Genomic DNA, 26,042 nt, shown 5'->3' with positions numbered 1-26,042 from the left:
GGCTATGAGTGTGCTGCGAGTTGTGTGTGTGTGTCTCTTTGTTTAACACCTAGTGAGGATGAACCTGGAGGAGTCACCGAAAACTGAGGCCTACAGCCCTCAGAGTTATTGCACGAAAATAACTTGGTTAAAGCCAAGTGAATTCATACGAGAGTAGTTAGAATCATGTTTAATAGCTGCACACGAGGCCAACAGGCAGTATAATGGACAAAACAGCAAGTAAAACAATGTGTAAGCTGTTGGACAAAATGGAAAACCAGCTGCTAGCACTTTGCCATGTACATTAATATGTATTTCCCAATCAGAAAGAGGAGTGGCACAAGCAGCTCCAGCACAGTTTCATAACACTTCTCAGCTTTTCATTACCTTTAATTGCCCAATAACATTCAAGCTTGTGTCAGCTAATGGTGAAGTGAACCAGAAAGACCTCAATGAATCACTTGGCAATGGGCTTTTGTTCTTGATGAATCTGTTCAGTGCACTGAAACCTCGGGGGCAGCAATGGGGAATCGTTTGTTTTGCGCCCCACTTCCAGAGACCTTAACGATCCAGCTGGCAAACTAAAGCCCGATAACCAATTTTTTTTTTACCCTTCTCCTCGTCTTATTTAACTTCACTGTGGAAACTCGAATGAACGCATGTCTAATGGGTGGCAATTAACTACGCAAGAATGACAACGCAATCCCCAGAAGAGCCGGCTTACAGTGAAGTAAATAAAGATAAGCAGTTGTGGATTTGTGATTATTCACTGTGATGATGGAGCGCATGATTCAGTTTTGTTTACAGAGAGGGGAACATGAGCTCGAGCACAAGCGTAATTTATCACACTCAGCTGGGTTCTGCATTTATCATCCCTCAGACCAGCTCACTTCCCATTTCCCAGCCATTTTTGTTTTTTTTAACAAATCCGCTCAGATATAAATTCCAGTTTCAACCAGATACAAGGCATTATTTTCCCCAGGGCTTCATGACCTTGACCTTTTTTTCATAAGAAACGGCGGCTTCTGTGACAGCGGGTCAGACAAATTGGCAAATAAAGAGAGACGAATGTTTTTAAAAGTTTTCAAAACTTGAAAAATAGCTTTATTCAGATACTTCTGTCATTAACGACTACTCCCCCACTCCAGGACTTTATTAAGATTGTTCATGTGTTTAGTTAAGGGAAGGAGTGGCAACAACATTACAGTCATATATACACTACTTACAATCATAAAAATTTGTTCAAAGTACTAAGTTCTTAAAATCTATTTAGTACCAAAGTACCAAGTTCTAATTTACCCCAGTCTCATGGCTGATTTTTGTCTGGTTTGGGAGCTAAATGTTGTTATAAATATACACAGCTGTGTCATGTTGCAGGTAGAACACACAAAAATTATTTTACTGCTCACTAACTTATTTATTAACATATTAGATGAACCATTGACTAATTTCAGCTAACATTAGCTTCAAACAACTTCCTGCTAACTGTTTGGTAGTGTTTCATACGAGGAGAGAACAGACAAAAAAATGTCTGAAAGGTTCACACATATTTTATATTTCGGACACAATTACTGAAGCCTGGAGGTTAAAAACACTGGACCACTCCTATTTTAATGTGTGAGACAGTCAAAAGAACATCGAGGTAAGAAATTGTTAATGCTAATGTTTTGTTTTTTTTTTACTACATGCATATTTTGCACCATCAATAATCTTTTTATTTTTTCTGGATGCTAAAAACTGCGACATATTTGCCACAGTCCCAGCCATAATACAACCTGGAGCCTGAGACTGAGCAGGTTTTCATCACAGTCAAATGTTTTTTGACGTCACTGTCAGTGTCACTGATATGAAAAATATGTGGTCAAGGACGGAGCCAGAATTTGGACTCTCCCCCCCCCGAGCATGACATCAGGGGAAAATGACACGACCATGGGGATATGACGAAATGTACATTTCTAGTTTTACAACAAACTGTCTTCATGTAAACTATCTCAACAAAAGTTCTTTTATTGCGTAACATTATCAGGTTGTTTGAACACACAGAACTACTTTCCCTTCAAACTGTCAGTCAACAGTAGGTTACAGGCACATTCATGTCAGCCTGACGCTATCTTATCTATGTCAATCATGCACTGAAAATAAGCTTCTGCTGCTCTAAAGTGTTTGAGATTATTTCACGTACACCTGGGTGATAGTTTTGCAAATGTCCTTGTTTTGCAGTTAGGAGCGGCGGATAGACGGGGGTTTCCAATATTTGGCAGTATAATGAGATGTGGCAGTTGCAGCACAAACATGTACAGTTTAAAGAGAGTATTTTCAGTTCACACTGCTTTCGGCACCCTTCCCACTGGACATAACTCTTAACAGCTATATTAAATATGTGTCATGCAACTTCCTGTATCCTTCATTTCACACCAAGCACTTTTCAATGCTCGTCCTCAGTTCCGTTGATTCAAGATCACGTCCACAGCCTGGGCCAGGTTGTCCACAGTGCCGTCTGCCTTCACTGTTGCATGCTGCTCGTCACTGGGCCTTGGGGAGGAGAAGCAAAAGCTGTAAGGATACTCTGCACAGGAACCAGCAACTGCCACAAGGGTCTGTAAACAAGTATTCCTAACAGTTTGATGTTATCGGGCACTCCAACAATCAGGAAAGGCGAAGCCTCAACAAAACCAAGCATACACACTCCAGCGGCTGTCCCATGGGAGCTCGAGGGGAATGTTTGGGTAATAAATAGCCTCTGTGTCAAACACTGTACCAGCCTTTTCTGATATCACTAAAAAAGACCAACTGGGGTCTGAAGAGCTGCTAATTCCAAAACGCCCAGTAGAAAGACATTTAAAGAGCAGCTGAGCCTGCTATTTCGGAACTGAATAGGAAGTGAGTCGTGATGGGAAAATTAACAACAAAAACACACAATGAAATATTGCAACATCTATTACATGGTTCACCACGTTTATCACGAGTGTTAGCCAGCACACACACACTCTTTTGTTGAAAGTGTCACTTAATGTTATGACATTTTGGCTATTTATCCTGTTGTGTCTATTGTCTTGTGCTTAAGCATGTATCAAGGTTTTGGATAAAAAATACATGAGGTGGACTGATGGGCTTCTATATGTGAACATATCCAACTACCTGTGGGGAAATTGAGACAGATAAAAAGGACACGCAACCACTGTCATCATAATTTTGTCTAAATCTGTTTTCCTTAATAGTGGAAAATGTGTAGAAGGGGTGGTTCAGCCCATATCCATCTCCCCCTTGGTTGCTGCCTGTGTTTGGCTCAGGTCCCAGTGAAGGATGCAGATATGTCTGTTTAATCAGCTGGCAGGGGAAATGTGATCCATTTGGCGTGGCACCAGACCCCGGCCGGCAAAGCACGACCCTTTTCCTCCTCAGCACATCAAAAGAGTCTGAAGCTTACTTCATTCAGCTGCAGTAACTCCCCTGGACTCCTGCTCATTTATGAAGGGGTAGCTATAGATCGTACCCCCCCCCCCCCTTCCCTTCCCTTCGTGGGCTGCCTTGACCAGGCTCTGTGTGCTGCCTCTGCCCTCTGTCACGGGGTTGGAGCTCCAGATGGGAAGGCTTTGTCTGGCCCCAAGTGTGTGGCACACATCACCATTAATCCTGCCCTCTGAGAGCCCGCCGAGGACCGTGGCAAATATTTGTGAACCGCCCAAGTGTAGCGTCAGAAAGAAGAGGCCTATGGTGGGGCTGCTGAGGAGAGGTGTTGAATACTAAGGCTGCGGTGAATACGGAGCAGCAGTGCCATGTGTTTACTGATGTCTGTCAGCCACCAGCGCTTGGGTTATGTGAGCTGCTGCTTCGTTAATGGTCCGGGTGTTATGTCTCCTGTGCTGGATTACTCCCACACCCTTCTCTGCTCTGGGACTGATTGAGTTCACACACGCACATACAGGCGCAAACACACCAGTAAGTTAGTCACATGGGTCTAATGTTTCATGCGGAGAAGCCAAAGCATCGACTCCACCATCTCTCGACCTCATGCTACTTTACATCTCCCGTGGCCTCTGCCTTTCAGATATGCACGCATGCAAGTGTGTGTTCACTTTGCAGCTTTCCTCGCATCGCCATGAATAATGAAGGAGTAACCAGGTCAATGTGACCATGCAAAATTCAGCACAACGCAGCTTGTGTTACCGGTGAGGTAATGTGCCATGTCTTTGAGGCCTATGCAATATCAATACACGTGAAGAGGTAGGTTAAGTCACCGAGTCTGAGGGTCGCTGTGCTGCACTCACATAGACATGAGGTGGATGATGGGAAGCAGCCAAGAGTTTAGTTCAACATCGCAGCCACATTGTTTTAAAAAAAAACTTAAAACAGAGAGTCAGTTGATGATCACAAAGTTTGAGGGTAATAAAGGCAAAGAACCAGAGAAGCAGAGTTGTGTGTGAGAAGTGGTGAAACGGTTCATTCATGGGTTTGCTTTATGACACCAATAAATCAACGATTAGTTCACTGGATTAATCCTTGAAGTGAATAAACAGCCAAAGTGTTAAACATCTGCCGCAGTTAGCTTCTTAAATGGGGGGGGGGATTTGCAGCGTTTTCACCTTTAAAAACAATAAGAAACAAAAAATGGTTTTAGACTGCTGGTCGGACATCTCTTGGGAACGATAAGTCAAGTCATCATCCAGGTTTGATGCAGGTAAAAATGTACCATCAAAAAACAGGTTTCAGATTTGTAAAGTTTGAGTTAGTTATTAAAGTGCATTCATCAACTACAGTAGATGATAGTCAACACAGAGCCTGTTATAAGAAGCAAGTCTGAGTGCTGAAAAGTTGAGCTACTGCAACCAGACTTATTTCAAAGTCCCACCTAAGAATAGAAATCAGTTATTCATACCGTTTATTTTGGACATTCTCACGGCTTGACCTTGCTATCAGTCACACCTTTCCTTTGGTACTTTGTTTTCGCGACACGTCCTTCATCTTTATCAACATGAACGGTTGTCTAGAACCCGAACAGGTAGAAACAGCTGTCTGAGGCCGTCATCTCACAACAACAGTAAATGTTGAAATCTCCATGGTGGCCAGGAAACGGCTCGTTTCACAACCCCAGAACACGAGCGTGCACCATGTGCAAACAAAGTTTTACAAAAAGTGACATTAGATTACAAGCTAAATTGGCAACAGCACTTTCTGTCACACGCAGCTGATCTAGTACAGCGTGTGGCATACGCAGGAATACAGACATCGTAGTGAAGGTTGGACTTTTCAAAAAAATAGACTTATATATGGTTCCGCATTAGCACCCCATCCACAGCTTCATTTTTATGTTTATATATATGTTTTTGTTGATCAGGACAGTGCACATTAATCAACACATTAGCAATTAGCATCCACGTAAATACGCCAGAATTATTAAATAAAGCTGAATTTCATTGTCGTCCTGAGGCAGGTAATCGTTTAGCTTCAATGTCAAAACACCATCCAGTTTTTTCAGTGACAGTAATTAATCCATCGTATATGCTGTATATACACACCATGTAGGAAGAGAAGTAATCCAACTTCACATTAACTAAACTCAAATGAACAATGTAGAGACGAGATAAGATTATGTGATACAACATCAGCCACTCACAATAAGAGACGCACAAACAAGTGCAACCTTCAAAAACACACCACAAATAAAAGAAACATAAAAGAACACCAAGTCTGTGACCACTTTTAACCTTTACCTTCAATTACTGTCTTTTGTCACTTTGAAGGCTTTGTATTTGGTAATGTGTCTTTCTCTGCCCAGGGACAACAGATGGAAACTATTACAGCTGTTTATCAATATGCACTGTCACAAACAAACAAAAAACAAAACAACTTAATCCACCAATGGGTGAGCACTTGGCGACAGAGTGACGATAAACGCCCATTAATCAGGCACAAACCTGAAGCAGAACTAGACTCATGAGTGGACAGCCTTCTGCCACCATCACAGCTGCACTGACTGGAGGCATTAAAAACACTGTTGATACTTACTGTTACAGTCCCTCTTTTAAATATGGCGTCTATACTCTTACAGTCAGAGCGATCTTAAACTGGGTGAACAGTCCTCGACTGTCAAAGTAAAACCAAAACATCAATCACATCAGGGAACAAATAAGTGAAATCACTCCTCTGGGTGCTTTACAAACAGGTACACATTATGCACATATAATCCGCTACACAGGCCGGGACATGACAGTGGATTACACAGTAATGCATACTAGAAATGAGAATACACATATCATGTGCTGCTCAGACAACATATTATCAAAGAGGCTCAGTGTCATATGGATTCAAATATAACATGACGCTGGTCTCTATAAAAGCTGTGGATATATTTTTATGAGGACGAGCCGAGCCTCCATCAAATGAAAGACGATCCGGATGACTTATACAGAGATTGAACTTGTGTGTAAAAGCCAGAGAGGGATGAGATTAGACACAGAAATAAAAGAAAGGGTAGCTGACCGTGGGGTAAATGTCACGACAACCTTCCCCTCAGTTAATGCTTAACAAGCCAGCACATACACAGAGACACACGCGTGCACACAAGGAAGCAAAACTGTCACATACACCAGATTTCGATTTACACTTCTCTCTTAACCTTCCCACCTGTGCTGAGCGTGCGTTTCGCCCTGGCAACGTGCTGATAAAGCCAATAATACAGATGTGAGGGTTGAGATGAGAAGTTCCATTTAAGCAAACAAGAAGTGACATTCAGAGCAATGTTTTAGTCTAAAAAAAAGACAACAACTTTATATTTCGGGGAAACTTGACTTGAAAACAAACTATAATTTACACTTTATTAATCCCACGAGGGGAAATTCAGTTTACACTCTGTCTAACACACACATAGGCCGAGATACACACTCATGCACAAACAGGGTTCTAGTGACACGCATTAATGGAGAGGTCTCAGAGTGAGGGGGCTGCCCACAGCGAGCGCTCCAGAGCAGTTTTGGGGTTCGGTGCCTTGCTCAGGGGCACCTCGGCAGTGCTCAGGAAATGGACTGGCACCTCTCCAGTTACCAGACCAGTTTCCGGACTTGGTCCGTGCCGGGACTTGAACTGGCAACCCTCCGGTTCCCAACCCAAGTCCCTACAGACTGAGCTACTGCCGCCCCACTAGCTTGGAATCGTAAAGGTGCTTCCTAGAATTTGCATAGCTTATATAGTGATGACAACAGTCACAATGCTGTGAGATTTTAGAGTAATAAAACGACATGTAGTTGAACCTGCCACTTGACAGCAATGATTCAACAAAAACATTTTTTTTGTTTTTAGGGATCATGGAAGTAGAAGTAGTGACTGCTTCAAGATCAACTATGGCTCTCAGTTGACGAAAATTAGCATTTCATAGCAACAACATATTTAAAAGTTAGACGTGACAAAAAGCAGACTTCAAAAGAGGCCAAATAGTCTCCAAATGTAATCCAAACAGAGACAGAAACACAGATGAACTAACCCATCCATTCAGTTCGGATTCATTCATGAAACATTTCAAAATGTAAAGTTGAAAAACCATCAATCATCAACTTGGAAAAAAAATATAAAATAAAAATAAATAATGAAAAAAACCAGAACTTGCAATTCCTAAACTGGATTCTGCATGAAGCTTTGGTTTGCTTATTTATGTTTTACTGCTTTCTACTTTATTTTGTTTGTTTGTTCTTTCATGAACCTCAAAAAGATAATTTACTCTCACAGGACCTCTTGTTCAAGTTAAGGCGAAATAAAATACAAAGATTAAACCAGTAAAGGAAGCCAAAGCTAACAAACAGGGTTGTGATAATATTCTGACTAGTTTATGCTGTCTCCGGATTTTAGCTTTTGATGATGTTATGTCCCGTGTGAAGTCTTCTGCCCTATATAAAACTAAATAACAAACCCCCTGACTATTTTGTAAAGGATGCGGTCACCTCAACTTCGCAGTGAGAAATAACATTTATGAGACCTACGACACTTGTGAAAGGAAAATTCCACGATTGAAAAAGGGACGGAAAAACACTCAGACCAGCTCATTGTGTTAAAGTGCATTTCTCATACCAGACACGTGAAGGCACCTTTAGCCAAAACATGTCCTTTTCTCACTATAAAGCAGACTTTATATCCATAACCCGAAGGAGAACATGATAACTGCAGCCTTTATGTGCAGCCAAGCCTTGTGGGTGACATAAGATACTAACCCAAGACAAAGCTTTTTCTCTCGCCCTGTGGGTGGGAGGGATTGTAGCTGCATGTGTTTCTGCAGCTCTGTGACGTTGCTTGAGTCTCGGTCCTTGGGGGTGAGAATGTGATCGCTGTTTGACTCTGTTATAAATAAAAAGGTCATGGGAGAGACTGATGGTGTTTTAAGATGCTTTAAAAGTGGTGGAGAAAAACAAGATGAGAAGTTTCTTGTCTCCTCTTTCCTCTTCTATCTGATATTTACAGAACCACAAGAAGATACAGATTGCTGCCGTGACATGAAACAGCAGCAACCTCTTTTGAAAAACACCATGCTACGTGTATGTTATGGAAACAGACATGACAGATCTTGAGCACATCCTCTGCTCAGTTTGTGGCAGTGCAGCAGCCGTTCTCACTTCACTGTTACAAAGGCTGCATAATGTTGAGTCATGATCTGCAAACAGCTGCGGTATGGTTTCACACTTTACACAGATTAACGGTTCTTTCCAAGCAAGACGGACATAAAGGGGATTCCCTGGTCGCAGCATGAAGAGGCACTTGATTTTTTTTTCATCCTGAAGCTCTTTGAAAACCTGCTTTGTGTTTTGTGTTTTGTGTGTGTGTGTGTGTGTGTGTGTGTGTGTGTGTGAGAGAGAGAGAGAAAGAGAGAGAGAGAGAGGGAGAGAGAGAAAGAGAATCCTTGAGTGTGAAAAGCACTGGAAAGTTTCTGTCTTTCTCAACCACAAACATATTTGATGCTAAAAGAACTGCATGTTAACCATAAACTTTCTGTCTTTGAGACACTAAACAGACTATGACTATGTTTTTGTAAATGTTCACTGTGTACCTTGACATTGTGTCACTGATGTGTTATAAATGTGTTTGAGACCACTGACTTCTATTCATTCATTTATCTGCCACGTTTGTCTACAACCTCACCAAATAAACTCAAGTGCTCATACATTTACAATAAATGTAAAACGTAATATAACGCATTACTTCTGAAATGATTTGATACATACAATGATACATTTTCCATATTGTCCTGTTTTTCAATTAAACTGTACAATAACAACTTGTATTCATTACTTTTTGTTAGCTATTGAAACAGTTTAGCTAAAACTATTTCTAATGTTTGTCATTTCTTAACTTTTTCAAATTTTTATAATTGGCGTGGACAAAGGGGAAAATTGTAACCAATATCCGTTACTTTAAGCAACATCTCAGTTTCATATAGCAGTCTTAGCTAACTATTAGCTTTTTGCCTCAAATTTTTGCCTCAAAATGCTAATGATTTCAGCTGTTTTAATACTTTAAGCTAACAATTCTTACAGTTCAAACATCCCTTTTCAGCTAACTTTTAACCGTTCATAAGTCTTATTTATCTGAAAATGTAGCTATGTCCACTACGTGTAGGCTACAGTATATTAACCAAACTTATCCGATGTCCTTGTTGCGAGCATTCCAAATGTTGTTCAGTATTATAAGCTAAGTGTTTAAACTGCTCAATGCTTTGAAAAAGTGTCAATTGTTTTTTCATAATGTTTAGCTAACTAGCGTCAAAACCATTAGTTGCACGAAGGGCAGAAGATCGTTGTGTTGAACACAACTCATCTTGGTGTGATCAGGTCTTTTTCTTTTATAACGCCCAACACTGATGTGTGTCACAAGGGTGTTGAAAGAGCTTGTGGTAACAAATAGCTGGAAAGCTTTACGTAACGATTAAAAATGTAAAAAACAAATCTTGGCTCTTGAAGTTAGAAAGAAGTGAGCTTCCATGACAGTTGTAGTCAGTTGTGGCTTCAGGCCTTGTAACCTATCAACAGCTAGGTTGCACTTTGGGTAATGTAGGAGGCGTATTTGGATAAGCAAAAAGAATGATCAGAATAAAGTGTATTAGGTGTGTCTATTACACTGGGTTACATGTTTTAACTGGCCTTCGTACAGTCTGACAATGCTGCTTTGGGTGCAATGTTTAATTGTGAAACTACTTTTCAATGAATGTCGAAGGATCTGCAAGCTAATGAACACAGTATCAATGTTGATACAGTATTTCCCTGTTATAAAGTCAAAACAGAGCTTTGAAAGGTTTCACCTGATAAGAAGCATAGTTTCCCAGCTGCTTTTGTTTTTTTCATGCTCAATATGCAGAGCTTCATGTGACCCAGATCTAACTACATCTTTTCATCAGTGTGTTATTATTAAGAGTGCTGACTCTCAAAATGTGCTGAGTCTTTGTTGTGTGCATGTGCGACTGCTTCTCACTTTGTAGGAGTGTTTTGTAACCGTGTGGGACTGCTGAGTCATTTGCTTCTGGTGCAGAAAATGCACATGTGCAACCATGCAAACACATATACACAAACTATTGGGAGGAGAAATGGCTCCAGAAGAAATCCAGGCAAGGTCCCAAGCCCCCCCCCCCCCCCCCCCCCCCCAACCCCCAGCCAACCTCCCTGTCTTCTGGTAATTGCAAGGGGGATTGGATCCCCATTGAAGCAACTACAGGCCTGTGTTCATGTATTTAAGAGGCAGTGCTATGTTTCAGCTGGCCATCTGTGGGCTTTAGCCCTCCGATTCTCTCCCACTCTCACTCCTTTTCTTTCTCTCTGCCTCTCTCTCTCTCTCTCTCTCTCTCTCTCTCTCTCTCAGGGTAGGAAAAGTTACGTTGAGGGGCTCAGTGGCAAAAGCCCAGCCGGCTCTTTTGTTTCGCCGTGGGAGTCTGGTCTCACTTTGAAAAAAAAAGCAGGTTAATTATTAATATCTCATTGACTTACAAGGCTCGGCAGGCTTCAGAGGAGCCTGCGGGGCAAAGGAAGCTGTCACTCAGGGTGGTGAGGGATAGAAGGCCGGGCTCAGGCTTCCAGTGGAGCGTCATCAAGCTCTTTAATCTCTTTGTGCAGCTACTGGCACATCCACATAGAACCTGTTTGGAATCAGTGGTACTCTGTTTGGTTCGGATCTCAAGTCCAGCTGATCCGGTTGCAAAAATGTAGAACACAGTTTGAATATGAAGAAGCTGCTTTATACTTCCTCCTTTCTCCTCAAAACGTAGCTTTGATTGGACTCCTCTTACTTACATCAACAAAACGATTAATAATGGCGACCTTGTGGATAATGGGAGTTGCCGTTTTGATTTGATGTGTCAAAAAATGGTTGTGCAATTTTAAGGCTGATTATATACAGTAAGTTTTTAGGGTATACTAAGCATATAGAGAGACAGTGGAGATGAGGAATCTGAGGGGTTTAGCAAGTCTTTGTAGATTTCTTTGGCTTTTTTAAATGTTTGCATTGACTTCCTGTTAGATGCACTGCAGCAGTTGTAAAGTCAAGTTGATCACAGCTGTCATTCTCTGCGAGCGAGCAAGAATGAAGTAAGTGAATGTAAACCAGTCAACCCTTGTGGAATATTCTGCTAAAAGCGTAGAAATGTGAAACAATATTAAGCTGAAGACGGACATAGAAGACAAAAAGCAGAGTTGGGTCTCAAGCCAACCACACAGGGCTGGCTGGATGGATGAGGGAAGCAGAAAGCTGAATTGATTGTGTTTACATTCCCCACGAAGCTGCCGATGCCAATCTATGGGAATGGGCTGAAAACGTAACTTCCACTAACTTCATTAGCAGCAACATATGGAATAGTGGTGAATGCTGACATTAAGCACAAGTCTGATGTTTATGGTTAAGAGAATTTAAGAAAAAAAAAACAATGTTTCTTTAGTTTTAACATGTGGATTCAGGTGGATAAGGGGGGAGAATGCTGAAAGGAAAGGGATCCAAGAGACCAAACCCGGCCCTCGTGTGTTATCTGTTAAAATGAAGGGAAATCCAACAGTGGAAATATATTTTCTGATGAAACCTTGAAGATATTCTGCCAAATGTCCTGCTGGCTGACTGACTGAGGAGGGGCGGTGGCCTGGCCAGTGACACGTGGACAGGACTGGAATGAAGCACTGAATCATGGAAAAGGACACCGCTCGGGACTAAATGCTACTATGACAACATCAAATGTATCTGTTTATAATATATGATCATGAATATTCCAGTCAGTCTCTGTTTATTATGGCAAGATGAAAAAAAAACCAAGAAGTAATATAGCAAAATGAAAACAAAATAAAACAAAGCCAATAAGATCGCTCTTGAGGAGACCTTACAGCCATGATTAATATCAGCCTCTATCAGGCTAGCAGAGTGAAGGTGGATAGGTATGGACTATGATTATGGGAAATGGTGTCCTGCCTTGCTTTAGAGAAATGAACATAAGTGGCCCATGGTAATCTTTTCTCCAATAGTGATGAGGCTGAAACTGCATATAGAAATTACGATGAAAAATCTTTCCCTGCTGTCTAAACAGCCAAATGTATCGTTCATTGTGAATCTTTGCTGACTTGTCTTGTCTGACACTGTGGCAGCTTCAGCCATCACAAAAAAACTGTATAGAGGGAATTCAACTGTACCCTGATGAATTGTTTGCTTTTGTAGGTCATATATTCATTTTGGTATGTTTCATATCCAGCTAAAAAAAAAACTCACAGAACTTAAATAAAGACATGTTTATACATTATTCATTTTTCTTTCTTTTTACCCATCATAGCACGTATCAATTGTTGTCCTTTTGTTAACATAGAAAACAAACGATGTAAAATAAAAAAAGAAAGAAAACCCATATGGTCAAAATGCTTTCAGATTTCCGATCCTCTGATGACCCCAGGAGGACCTGGACTTAAAAGAGTCCCCCCCCCCCCGCAGAGTCTGTTCCAGTTCAAAGGCCATGTTGTGCACATAGCTCGACTCAACTCACTGGATTTCAGAAAAGTCTTCATGTGATGTTGCAGAGACGAGCAGACCTCAATGACGCATATAGAAAATGTTGTAGCTGCCGAGGTTGACGAGCTTTAAATCTGACAGCCCACAGCCTCAGCAGAGGAGACGGAAATAACAGAACTTCACTACCTCCTCCCACAGCACAAAGCTAGTGTGCTAACTGAGGTTAACAGGACAGGGCGTGGGACGGCTGCTCTTATACTAGACACTATAAAATGCCTGAGTGCATAGCTGAAGTAAAAGATTTTTTTTTTTTATTAAAGGTCAAGGCAGGACCTGCTCTGACTTGACTACATAGTGAAATCAGTTCTACAAAAGTGTGCTCCATAAAGAGAATCAAAGGCATGAAAAGAGGTTTCACAAGTTTGTCAGTGATGCATGCAAACAAGGCTTTGAAATGTTGGTCATATAAGTTTCCGACAACACTCCCAGTCTGACGGGCACACACCTGAAACCTCGTGCATTATCTCAGCCGCTGAGGCTATAGGACACCAGAGGAGCACTGAAAGATAAGCTAGGCTGAAATACAGTATGTGCCCGAGAGCCATCCCAGGGGCAGTTTATAAAGGCTAAACCCACAGCCATGCACCGTGGCCCTGTCAAGGTTCAGTGTCACGGATCTGCAGAGGACAAAGCCCATCCATAAACCCAACACTGCCAAGCTGCAGAAATGAACATAATTGAGTGAAATGTTTCACCCCTCGTCCATGAAGCCTTTCCCGTAAACAGCCATTCAACTGTGTATTTATACAGGGTGGAGAATTGTTAACTCTCTTCTGCTTGAGTGTCTGAGTACACAATCCACTCAAAACAGATGTACATGTTGCAAATGGTGTGATGAGAAAATGAAAACTACAGCATGCACAGAAAGTTTATTAAAAGATACAAACACACTTTAAAACTAGAGCGACCGCATTTTCAAACCAACCAACCAAACTAATCGGGGCCAATCTAGACAGTGGTGATGGATTTCTTATCTGAACAAAACTTTATACACCCCAGGCAATTGAATTGGATGGTGCAGTTCATGATTACAGGAGCAGCAGTTACAGTGTTAGCCATGAATATTTGCATTCAACCATCTGTTGAAAACGGTGCGTTCTAACTGACGTTATTCAGTGCGCAATGCTGCATGTGTGCACGCTGTACGTCTGTGTGTTTTTGGATAGGTGTAACAGCTAAGTTGATAAGGTGTAGTCTTTAGGGCTTGTTACGCAGCCGTCATAAAACGAAACAAACACTGTAAACGTAAAAAGTGGTAACGGCAGTATGATGACAGGGTAAAACAACAGGGTAGCACTTTCCAGAAGAACAGGAACTATTGGAGTGGGGCTTGTCGAGCTGAACATTCCTTTTTGGTTTAATGTGCTTCAACACATCAATGGATTTACAAAAGCAAGCAAGCGTACGACAGTTTGCCAAGGAGAAAGTCCAGGCCATGTGGAACATTTATGCTGTGTACAAAATCCAAGGAGATTCAGAAACATTGACCCCCCCCCCAAGTTTTGAGTCTTTGTTTCTATAGCTCCATCGCTGTGTTCCAGGTTGCAAGTCAAATAAATGCAGGAAATTTGACAAACTGTTTAAAAATCTATTGAAAAGAGCGAGTTATAAAAATCTAGGAGAGTTCATTTTCCAAGGTTCAATTACATATGTGATCATCCCTCAGCAAACAGATCAGTCAACAGCTAAAATAGGCTGTATATGCAGCAACCTCCTTGCCTGCTGACATTACTGTTTGAGAGTGTAATTCATGCCTTACACAAATCAAACATGAGGTTTAGGCAAGGTTGGTTGAATGTCAACATTAGATGTTGTTTGTCGCCAATAGTTGACATACAGTACATCAGATTAAGTCAGCATCCTATGTGCAGTATCCAATGCTTTCACACATGCACAAAACTCCTGAAAACTTTCGGGAGGAGCTCGAATGTGAACGAAAACAAACACTTCTTTTTTTTTACTCTGAGAATAATTACCTGTACTTTTTCCTGCCAGCCATCTAGTAAGTTTTCTTTGTGAAGGCAGAGTCAGCGGATGTGAATGCATTAGGTCATTTTCAGGAAAAAACACTGCGAGCAGGTGGAAGTGGGTGATGACGTTTCTGTCCTGTGACCAGTGGATGACCATAAACTGTATGCACTGTCGGTCTCTTGTGTGTAATGAAGCTTGAGTAGAAAAAGGAACATAGAAACAGAACACAAAAACACTTAAGGAGAAATACTGTAAATGGTTTCCAAATGGCCTCAAACCCTGCCAATGTCCACTTCCTGTTACATCCTTTAGCAATGGCCGCAGACATAAAGGGCACGAGTCAGGGTGGTTTTGGCATCTTGTTCAGAGTTCCAGGGACGAGGTCTCTCTAGGGATGTTTAATCTGGTTTGGCTTGCTTGCAAAGCAGTTTCCCAACACTCACATTAGCAGTCAAGCGTTGACCACAGGGAGAGGTTGTACAATGTAAACTATTTTGTAGATGGTTGCTACTGAGTGAAAATGTTTGCTGTGTACTCTGACAGATTCAGATGGGAATACAGTAAGGGCTTCCTCTAACTAACCCACTGGCAGTTATTCAAAAATACCTATCAATACTGTTCTCACATCGAACACATCACTACATTGTATCGTCTTCTGGTGAATTATGAATGCCAATAATGAGAGTGTCTGTATAAATCAAAAGCCTGGGATCCACCGTCTTTGGTTATTGTAGAGACTCAAAGACAGACTGCATGCCTGGAGCAAAAGATTCAGGAACTAAATGTGCCAGCAAGCAGTAGAAATTAAACTTGTGTACAAGTAGCGCATGAAGGAACAGCATGATGTCTCTCCCCAGTTCTGCTGCTAATGTAGTTCCTTGGAGATAAGAAAAACAGAAACAAGAACACAGGACCGTTCGAGGCCACAGACTATTTCATAACCACAACATACATAGACAGAGCCATGGGAAAGCATACCCATATCTGCCTACTCTGCCAGAGTCGGACCAGTTTGACCATTAAAACGGATAAGTTCTGTTTTGTGCCGGGCCTTATTCTATACTTTCCTTCACAAAGGTAGTGCCTAGCGACTGCAACAACGGGACAAAAAAGCAGCCCAAAATAAAAGGGCCACATTTTCACTTGATGAGATCAAACCAGAACTAAAGGGAATACATATTTTGGTCATTTTAAGCCCAGTGGCTCGAACATGAGCCACACTGAATGCAAAGTACCTTCCATTATATTCCAAGTCTGTTCTGTAATCAGACGTATTCTGGTTTTGTTTGTATATTGAGTAGGATCATCAACTGGTGTTTCAGCTAGCATTATACACCAGGAAAACATCCATGCACGGAGTAAAAGAGCGAAGACTGTTCCACTGTTATGCAATCCGAGAATCGGAATTTCTGCATGAATGTGCAGCTAATAATACCTTCTTGGAAATTGTTTCTCAACCTCATCCATTTTGGCTTTTTAAGTTGCTTGTCGAACTGTAAACAAAAGCCATACTCTGAAAAGGAAGTCTTCACTGAAAGTCCTTGACAGCGAACCAATTGTTACACCAGACCATACAGTAGCTCTGTGGTGCTTTATACAAGCTTCAAACTCTGAGTTTTGAAAAAAGGAAACTGTTTACTGACTGGTAGTATGTCGCCATCATGTTCTCTGATTGTTCTACTGCCCCTAGTGGCAACAAACACATAAACAATGTGATTACAATATACCCTGTTACAGATGTTATTTTACTAACAGCTTTTTGTTATTTAAGAAATCTGTTACAAACTCTATAACCTTTTTTATCACATTCAGGATAAAGACAACTGCGTATTTCCAAAATTATTTAAAAAAAAAAATCTAAGCATTTGGTGATGATTTTGATTTGCAACAGCTTCAGGTCCCCGGGACATAACTCAGGACTACAGTGCTAACATTTCTTTGTCGCTTTGATCTTTAAGGTTTATTTCAACATGAACAGCTACACGGTTGAGCAGTGTTAAAACAAGAGGGCAGTGTTTGAAAATCGTTCCCATGCAGTGGATCAGCAGTCAGATCTCCATACTTACAGTCTAATTTTAACCCCCTTCCCCCTTCTATTAAACCTGTTCTACATTAAAGAGCAGAGAGTTCTCTGGCTCCCCCCGAGGGGAGTGTGCTTACTTACACTCATTATTTAAGAACAAGGACAAAAAAATGACTGTTAGCAGAGCACTACTCCATTACACTTACTCCTATACAGTATAGCGCTTTAACTCCCAACAGCTGTTTATAGTAGGAACGGAAACTGAGATTGGTGCCAGCTATTGAATTGAATCCGTTACTGCACATTACCAATCATTTTGGTCTCATGAATTCTTTAATTTAAAATGAGCTATTATAAATGCTCAGGCTTTTCAGACACAAGTAAGACATATAAGATACTGTATGGTCTCTTTCTCTCTGGAGAAACCTACAGACGGATATCCAATAAAGAGGATGGACAAAATATCAATACGGCGATGTGTCATCGTTCTGAATCTTGTGAGGTAATTATTCATCACTGCTGCCAAACTGCAATGTTTCAATGTCAGATGATGAGGATCAAGTGCGACAAGAGTTACAATTGACATTAAATAATGACATTAATCCTGCACTTTGTGGGAATTTGTTACTACGGTATTCAGTTATTCAGATAATTTGATTGAACATTTTAGGATTGTCTTGCAAAAAATGATTCATTGTAGAATCAGTGTGAGGTTATCTTAAAGATAGATCAATTCAATTAAGATTCATCCCAAATCATCTGGTTTAATAAAGGGTTAGCTATGAAAACTGTAATAGTATTTTAGGTGTTAAGGATTCTTTAAGTCCTTTCGGTATCACAAAAATCCAAATCTTTTTCAAATAAGCTGATATGATTAGATTTGTCCGTGATTTGTTTCTTTTCCCCTTCCTGTCTCGTCACCAGGCCTGGGGTATTTGAAGCAGTGTTTTCCACAAGCCGGAGGCCTGCTCAGCATCTGGTTGACTTGGAAACAGCTGTGTTTTCACAGATCTGACTGAGGGTTTATACTGTAGCTGCTCCCAGCAAGCTAGGGTTCACGGGGACTGTTTGGCTGAGAAATGTTCAATCTCACGTCTGCCTCCAGAAACACTGTTACTGTCACAGTTTCTCTTCCTGTTCTCAGGGAATGACTACGCTATAAAATGTCTAATAAGGGAACGATCTGGGATGTTGTAAGCTGACGTTAAATGAGAAAATTACAGCCAAGGAGACCCATAAACTCCCATTTGTTGCCTGAATTAAAGTCCCTATTAGGAAATGTTTTACAGGGGCAAAAATCCAAATGTCTTCATTACCTCCCAAACACAAATAAGACGACTGTTTCTCAAAGCAGGAAATGCAGCGAGGAAACCAAAATATGACAAAAAGCCAATGCTAAGCTGTCAATAATACCTTGAATATCTTGTTCTTAAAGCAGCGTTAGCAGCAACTCCTCCAGGAAGGCTTTCCACAAGATATCAGAGAGTGCCTCTGCTAGTTTTTCGTCTTTCCTACCAGCAGAGCATTATTGAGGGCAGATACTGATGTACTCTGAAATCTTTGTTCTAAATCCACCGTAAGGTCTTCAGTGGGGTTAGGGTCAACACTAAGCTCAGTGCAAAAGTTGCAGAGGACATTGGCTTAATCGTTTGGTCAGAACTCACATCCAGAACATGTTCACTAATTCTATTTAAAACAGTCTCGACACACTGTCACTGAAAGATGGACTTGGTAAATGGACTTGAGCTTGGTTAGCGCTTTTTCTTCGGACAACTCAAAGCTCTTTACACCGCAGGCCACAACAATGCGTTTACACCCGTTCACACTCTTTACATGAAGCTAAAGAGTCCATCTGTATTAACTAATCCCATTCATATGCTGCCAAAATTAACTTGGGGTTAAGGGTTTGTGCGAGGACACATCAGACATGTGGCTGCAGGAGCTGAAACAAACAGAAATAATTCAAAACTTTGGATGCGTTCTCCGAAATAGCACTTTGGGGTTGATAATCATGTCAGGGTTTTTTTTTCTTTCTTCTGTTATGAAGAAATGATGTAACAAATGATGCAATTACTTGTGGTTCTACGTCACAATAATCTACGTTTTTTTCACTGATCAGATCACCTGTCCAAGACAATTTCAGCTGAAATAATGCATGAAGCAGACCATTTATTTCAAGCTGTTGCTCTCCCAAACGTCAAAACCCTGGTATAATATTAGGTGACATTAGAGTGTCAGAACACGGAGTTGGACTGAGCTGCTGCCGGGAGAGAAAATGAAGTCAAATACACCAGAAGGATTCTGCTGAGAATCTCTCAAACTGAAAAATGTCATACTGTCTGCTTCTGAACTCGCATACCTGTACATAATGTACATGTTACACACACATGCACATACATGCCAGCAACATAAACAAACGCTCGCGCACACACACACACACACACACACACACACAATCGGAAGGGGAAACACACGCCCACTTGTTTCTGTGGCACAGACAGGAATAACCGAGCTCTGACGGAGGACAGGGTTTGCACTGGGTGACTGTGCTCTTAGTGCAGGATTAGAGTTGATTGATGCTCAAGCAGATTACTCAGTGTGGTCACGTGACCCGCGACCTGCAGGGCAGTCCCTGGCATCAGAGGAGGTCCTCCAGCATGGTGCTCTTTATGCTAATCTGGTCTTAAGACACATTGTATAATATTAAAGAAGAGGAGGTTCATGTATTCCACAGCAGAGGTGACAAGTAACAAAGTATATTTTTATTTTTTTTTGTACTGTGATGGATTGTGATTTTCCGTTCTTATGTAAAACTTTTAGTGGCCTTTTAGTCCCTTTTGTGCAAAATGAACAGAGCAGTAACACATCATCTAAGAGCTAAAGTTACTGACCATGATGCTTTTTTTTTTTTTTTTTTCAAGAAAATCTGATCATTTGATGCTCCAATACGTCTCTGAAGTCAATTGTGTGCGTGGCATAGAGAGGTGAAATGTTACACCACCAGAACACACTTCTGACTAAGGCCTTCTTACATGGGGCTACGCGCACTAACCACTTGTCTACCAGCGCCCCAGTATTTTGTTTTTTTACTCAAATATTTAAACATATAAAAGGTGATATGAAGGTGTAATAAAGTGTTTTTATTGTGCTCTTTTATTGATTTTACTCTAGTAAAGACTCCAAAGACTTATTCTCCACTGATTTATGGCTGTAATTCCATGTTTGAAATAGAAAAGCAAAAACTGAAAGTGAAAAACGATGACTGTTCAGGATTCCCCCAATGATTTAAAAAAATATCTCTTACAGTAAGTACACACATAAAACCTTGAGCTGAGATCATCTGACACACGCAATAAAAGACTGTAACTGACTAACATGTTATTCATTGGGTTGGTTTCTGTAGTTCCACAACAGAGTTTCCTCTTTCTCTCACTCAGTGTGCTTTTTTCTTAAAGCCATATGAACCCCATATATCCTCTAAAATAATCAGCCACATGTTTCTGTAATTACACTGTATGAAAGGGCGCCTCAGTAATCGCCACACTTTGGCTCCATAAATCCAAGGTGACTATGACCTTGAGGTTTAAAAAGCATTCAACATGTGGAGGGTATTAAGTTATTTTCAGAGGACTTCCAATCAAATAAACAAATCTGGAAGCACTGAAGAACGGGGTGGGCCGGTTTAAAGGAAGCGCTGGTGTTATGAAGCAAACTTTGATAAGTAATCCTGGTGTGAGGGCGCCCTCTTCTGGCTAAAACAGGGAATACATATTTATATTCTGATTTTAAAATACTGTCAAACTGTACAGAATTTGATGGGACATGGATGTTGTTGAAGTACTTACTAATCTTATTCATTTATAGTTTTAAAACAGCTTAACCTAAGAAATAAATGTAGTGTATTAATATTCAAACCCACACCATCAGACACTGGTCAAGGATCCGTGAGCACTGAAGACACGGTCAAAGAAAAGCTCCACCTGTTGCCAATGAGGACTTGTGCTCGAGGGTGCCACTGACCCAATGATTGATGCTTTCAGGATGTCACTGACCTGTACTTTCCAGTCCTGACTTGTACACCTTTCATGCCACAGTTTTGGGCACCGCCTACATCGCTCACCAGGTCATCGCCGATCATCAAAACCTGCAAACAAGGAGGAGGAAGAAAGGACAAAACTTTGTTACAATTGTTCTTCTCTTCTAAAATGTATGCAGATGGTGACAAAATGCAATCACAACAAAATTCCCTGATACTTAATAACATCCACTTTGAAATAAGTATAGAAGTTCTTTGATTTTATTTTATTTTTTCAAATTTAGATATACTTTTTTTTTTACTAAAAAGGATAACGTGTTTGAACCCTTTGTTCTCTGAATGAAACACAAAATCAGCCTGTGACAATCAAACTCATTCTTTGCACACTTGTTGAACCAGTTCAGTCACAGGAGATCAACCTTTTTCTTTCAGAAATCAAATGAGGAAGCATGCGAGCACTCAGTGTTCTTCAAATAGATTTCCATAATGTCAGTGAGTCTCTTTTATTTGATTACTCATTCTTTTTTTTTCGAGGATAATGCAATAAGGATGTTTCAAAAGAAAAAAAAATGTAATTGGTTTCATTTATGTTGCAAATGAGGAATTCATTCAATGTGGAATGTATTCAAAATGGACTTTTCCATTTGTGTGATGCATGCTTTTGCACTAACATGACAATCTGAAGGTGTTTTGTATTGCTTCACCAACTTTAAAGTAGATGATTGCCAAAGGTACAACAAACACGCCTTCAGATGAGACGGACCATTTACTGGCAAGTTCGCTCTAGACCACACACGTTTTCTAAACAAAGGAACGCTTCAGAACAGAGTGCCAGCGTAGCATATCTTAGTAAGTGTACCTATTGGTTAGTTGAACAGCATCTCCTCGATGTGAATTATTTACAGTTAAAAGGTTTCCTTTGTTTTTAGTTCACTTTTTTATTACTTTTATTTTACTATGGTTGTGGTAAATGTGAAGTAGGATTTATGGAGTTTGAGGTCAAACCACTTCTTTTTGGGTTTTTTTGGCAAATAATCAGAATACAAGTTAAGGGTCTACGTAGGGTAAATCTGAGAAGAGCACAGTCACATCTCTGAGACGACCGACCAGTTAAAAAGGCTGTTTAAACACATGGCTGGTCAATATATAGCCTGTGTGTGTGTGTGTGTGTGTGTTCACTGTAACTAGCGTGCACTAGGTCCCGTCAAAATAGCCTGCACAAGGGCCTGTCGTGGCGACACCACTGAACACAGCAATGATACTAAGAATCAACATTTAGGAACTAAATTAACTATGCTTTATCATTATCCAGAACATTCTAATTTGACTAGAAGCGTCAGTGTTTCCCCTCCTGTTCTTCCTGCCTCTGTCTGTGGTATTATCAGCACTTGGCGGATCCAATTTATTCTGCCCAACCTCCTTCTCATGTTTCCTTTTAAACCTTCCTTTCCACTGACGTGGTGTTTGTTCTCGAAGGTTATTTTTCTTAGGTTTGCACCACTTTCTTTCGTGTGAAAAGACATGAAATGTGAAATAAATGGTCAGAGCAAACAAGCTAGTGACAGGGGATGATAAAGACAGAAAACTGCATTATTGTAAAGAAGCAATAATTTGATCTTTTAATGGAGGTTCAGCAGTTTCTTTTGCGTCACAGGAGCAGGACTTTTAAAAAAAGAGGATGTTTTCTCAGAAATGTGATAAAGGAAAGAAAGAGAGGATGCTGGTCTATGGGAATGGGGCAGTTTCGTTTTGATTATTTAAAGAGTGACTCAACAAACAAGGGATTTCTGCTTTGAACCACTATCCCTGCATTCGAGCTTGGGTGAGAAACAGACCGCGTTGTGTGTGAAGGCCAGCAGATGTGTCCGCAGTATGTACAGATTCATGTCTCCTGGAAAGGAAATTCAAAAGAAAAAAAAACGTGTCCTTAAACACGGATGAACCCAGGTTTCTCAAGGTGACAGGATTCAGGTCTAAAAATAGAAAAGCCAAGAGACACTGTGGGGATCGTGCACCATCTTTCCTCTCAGGATACACTGATCAGCTGATACCAGGGAGAGAAGTTCAAACACGTGTTCGGACGCCTGATGAGAAGGGGGAAAAAAAAGCAGCAAGAGGGTGCGTCTATGTCCTGCTCTGTGATTGGTTTCTGCTTACAGACTCTATCAAGTGTCAGTCTCCTGTGCTGGCAGGTGGTGCCTAAATCTATCAGAAAACCATAAAAGGTGTGCAAAGCTGCTTTTGATCGTAAAGCCAGAAGTAGATAAAAAGAGAACCATTTTCAGCCATTTCACAAGCAAACTTACAAACAAATAACTGCAAAAAGACATTGTTGTCTTTTCTTCGCCAAAAAGCGGTAAATCCGTTTAGGGGACTTGGGGGCGGATAGTCAGTTGAAATACAGGAGTGATCTGGTGATGTTAATTTGAACTTTTAAAAAAGTTTGATAAGCTTTTTAAAATTCTACAGATGAAATGATTCTCTGTTTAAGCCTACAATTCATCTGCACATATAACAACGTAAATAATAATATTTTTTCAGACTCTTCTTAATTGTTATCTCTCAAAGAAAGAAGTGTGTGTGGTGTGTTGACAACAAGCTAATCTGAGTTTGTGCTGGAATTAAACGGCAGAGAAAGTAACTCGTCCTTGTCTTCGTGTTTGAGGACAGCTTGTAAATATGTCACTTGACAAACCCTTTTGAAAGTGACACGTGATTTAGTAATTCTCTCTCTGCAGCCAATCAATTCGTTTCGACCATTTTTTTCAACAGTTTGTGTTGTCTGCTTGCACAACAGCAGCTTATTGTTTTGATTTCTCGGAAATGCATGACTGCACATGCTGACTGGTAAAAGTTGGTCATTTGAAACTGGAATACTTCTGAAATAGGACTCAGTCCTGGAGTCATGCATTATCTTCTGCTTTCTATTTTACTTTGGCTGTATGATAGAGTGTTGATTCTGTTTATTGTTGCGCTAGCTTAGTTCTGTTTTATGTGTATCTATTGTTGGATTTTAAGTTTTTGAAAGGCCTACGGATGGGCATTGCAAATGAGCTTCGGCTATAAAGGCTGTACTGTGTGGCAACGGTTTAGTTACTCCATTTTCATCACTATACAAATAAAAGATTAAAAAAAAAACATTTGGAAGGGATTGACCAATGCTACACATAATATGGTGCCACAAGATAAAGGGCATACTCTCTGAACTTCCTCAACATCAATAACTCCAAGAATGGAAGAATTTGCGAGGACAAAGTTAGGATTAATGAATAGAAATGTGGCCTTTTTTAAGTCTGTATTATGACACAACAAGCATGTCTTTCCTGTGCATGGTACATTGTGCTAAATCTACGTTTATCGTGCTTGGTTGTTGTGGCATACCTCATGTGGTTGTAGTCCCATGTTATTGAGAACACTCTGGAAGAACATCGGGGAAGGTTTTCCAATCACTTCAGCCTTTAAATCACAGGCATACTGAAGGAGCAACAATCATTTGTTAACATGTAGCAAGCTGCTGTTGTTGATTCTTTAAAAATGTCAAAACAAAATGATGCATCTACTGTACCTCCAGAGCCTTCATGTAAACGCCAACATCGAGTTTCAAACCATCTGTCTCTTTGTAGTACCTCCTATGGAGAGGAGAAATAATTATTTTTATATTTCACACACTGCTCATTACATGGAATGAGATGAGCAGTACTCTACGTTATGAAATGTTCATATTTCTAATTTTTATATTCATATTTACCTATTATTTATATTTCTAATTTAGACGTCTCTCTTTAATGCTATTAAAAAGGCAATTGGACGCCCACATTTCCTCTGGGGGATCAATAAAATGTTTTTATTATGATATATTGTCTTACCCTTGACCCAAAGAGAACAGCACTGGCTTCTCCAGGCCTAACAGGACCCTGAAGGCCTCGTTCAGGTTCTCATACGAAAACTTGTCAGCAGCATCTCCAATCACCACGCAGTTTGGGTTGGTTTTGTCAACTGTGTCAAACTCGGGGAGAAGTCCTGCAAAGAGAGAAACAAAATCTTAATACTATCCAGCATTGGGTTTTTGATATAAAGGACAAGTGTGGATCCAATTTGAATTTTCCATGTTGTCAACATATCCCAGAGGAAAACTAAACAGAACATGTGGTTTGTATAAAAGTCACAGTTTAAAGCATTACCATCATACACCAGCAGGTGGGGCCGTAAACCTCTTTCCTTCAGGACAGCGACGGCTGCAGGTGCAGGAGAGAAGACCTCAGACACAGAGATGTCAAAGCCCAGTCTTCCCAGTTTGGCCACAAACTCCTCTCTGTTGGATTGCGTCTCATTGGTGCAGAAGCGCAGCTGCAGCTCAGATGTTTTAAGCCTTTGCAAGTGATCAAGAGAGGTCAGTCCTTACAATGACATGTAGAAAGCTGTGTGCCCTCACAATGTTCTGACCCAAATGAGAGTCTTACAAGAGCTACTTTTACCCATAACTTACCCATACAGTGTGTTATGCACTTTTCTTTATTAAGTTTGACAGTCAGGCATTATGCGAACATGCATACCGTTCAATATCAAAACGACTCGATAGTTATTCACTCACTTTTTCACAGCTTCAACCGAACCTGGAATGGCAACCCCGTCTCCCTCCCCACTGTCGTATAAAACGCCACACATGTCCAAAATGACACCTTTCAAACTCTTTGCACAGCCTTGCCAGTTCTGGTCAGCCATAACGAAATCTAGAGGTTAAAGCGCATGCGCGTAATGTGCTGTATCCTGCTTTGCTCTCGAGCGGTAACATTATGTTACAGTAAGCCTAAATGCCTTAAAAGTTCGTCCTTCTTTTGTTTTTATTTACGTCAGACACTCTGGTTATTAAATCATTAAAAATGAACGAATTAGTTTATATCTCCTTATATTCCTATCCTTCAATTCGTTATTAATGATCATTTTGATGGTTTATGTTGGTTTTTAAGGCGACTTTGCAATTCTCGGAAAATGTTGCAACATCCATGAAGGCGTGTTCTATGACGTAAG

The 26,042-nt window shown here is 40.6% G+C and overlaps 2 protein-coding genes across 2 annotated transcripts in view; both read right to left on the bottom strand.

Moving 5' to 3' along the window:
- Positions 1–17,506, bottom strand: part of zranb1a (zinc finger, RAN-binding domain containing 1a) — a 61,909-nt gene extending 44,403 nt beyond the window's left edge. Inside the window, exon 1 of the mRNA XM_079334312.1 lies at positions 17,496–17,506. The gene's annotated coding sequence lies outside the window, so the exon portion shown is untranslated. The remainder of the gene's footprint in view (positions 1–17,495) is intronic.
- On the bottom strand, positions 1,645–25,980 carry lhpp (phospholysine phosphohistidine inorganic pyrophosphate phosphatase). The gene is made up of 7 exons (XM_079334341.1): positions 25,606–25,980; positions 25,196–25,383; positions 24,881–25,034; positions 24,580–24,643; positions 24,396–24,488; positions 21,031–21,122; positions 1,645–2,511 (listed from the first exon to the last, which is right to left on the bottom strand). The coding sequence occupies exons 1-7, from the start codon at positions 25,734–25,736 to the stop codon at positions 2,418–2,420; spliced, it is 816 nt and encodes a 271-aa protein (XP_079190467.1). The 5' UTR covers positions 25,737–25,980; the 3' UTR covers positions 1,645–2,417.
- Positions 25,981–26,042: the final 62 nt, after the last annotated feature.

The sequence above is a fragment of the Symphodus melops genome (genome assembly GCF_947650265.1).
Source record: "Symphodus melops genome assembly, chromosome: 21".
Taxonomy (NCBI): domain Eukaryota; kingdom Metazoa; phylum Chordata; class Actinopteri; order Labriformes; family Labridae; genus Symphodus; species Symphodus melops.
The sequence above is the reverse complement of the archived record's forward strand: the minus strand, read 5'-3'. Positions and strand labels throughout refer to the sequence as shown.

Bases quoted from the DNA above. Each gene is read 5' to 3' on its own strand.
- lhpp (XM_079334341.1), bottom strand. From the start codon at position 25,736: ATGGCTGACCAGAACTGGCAAGGCTGTGCAAAGAGTTTGAAAGGTGTC. The intron at 21,123-24,395 runs GTATGCCACAAC...CCTTGTTTGCAG, and splicing joins TGGGACTACAACCACATGAG to GTTTTGATGATCGGCGATGA. The intron at 2,512-21,030 runs GTCAGTGACATC...CTCCTCCCCAAG, and splicing joins GTCAGGACTGGAAAGTACAG to GCCCAGTGACGAGCAGCATG.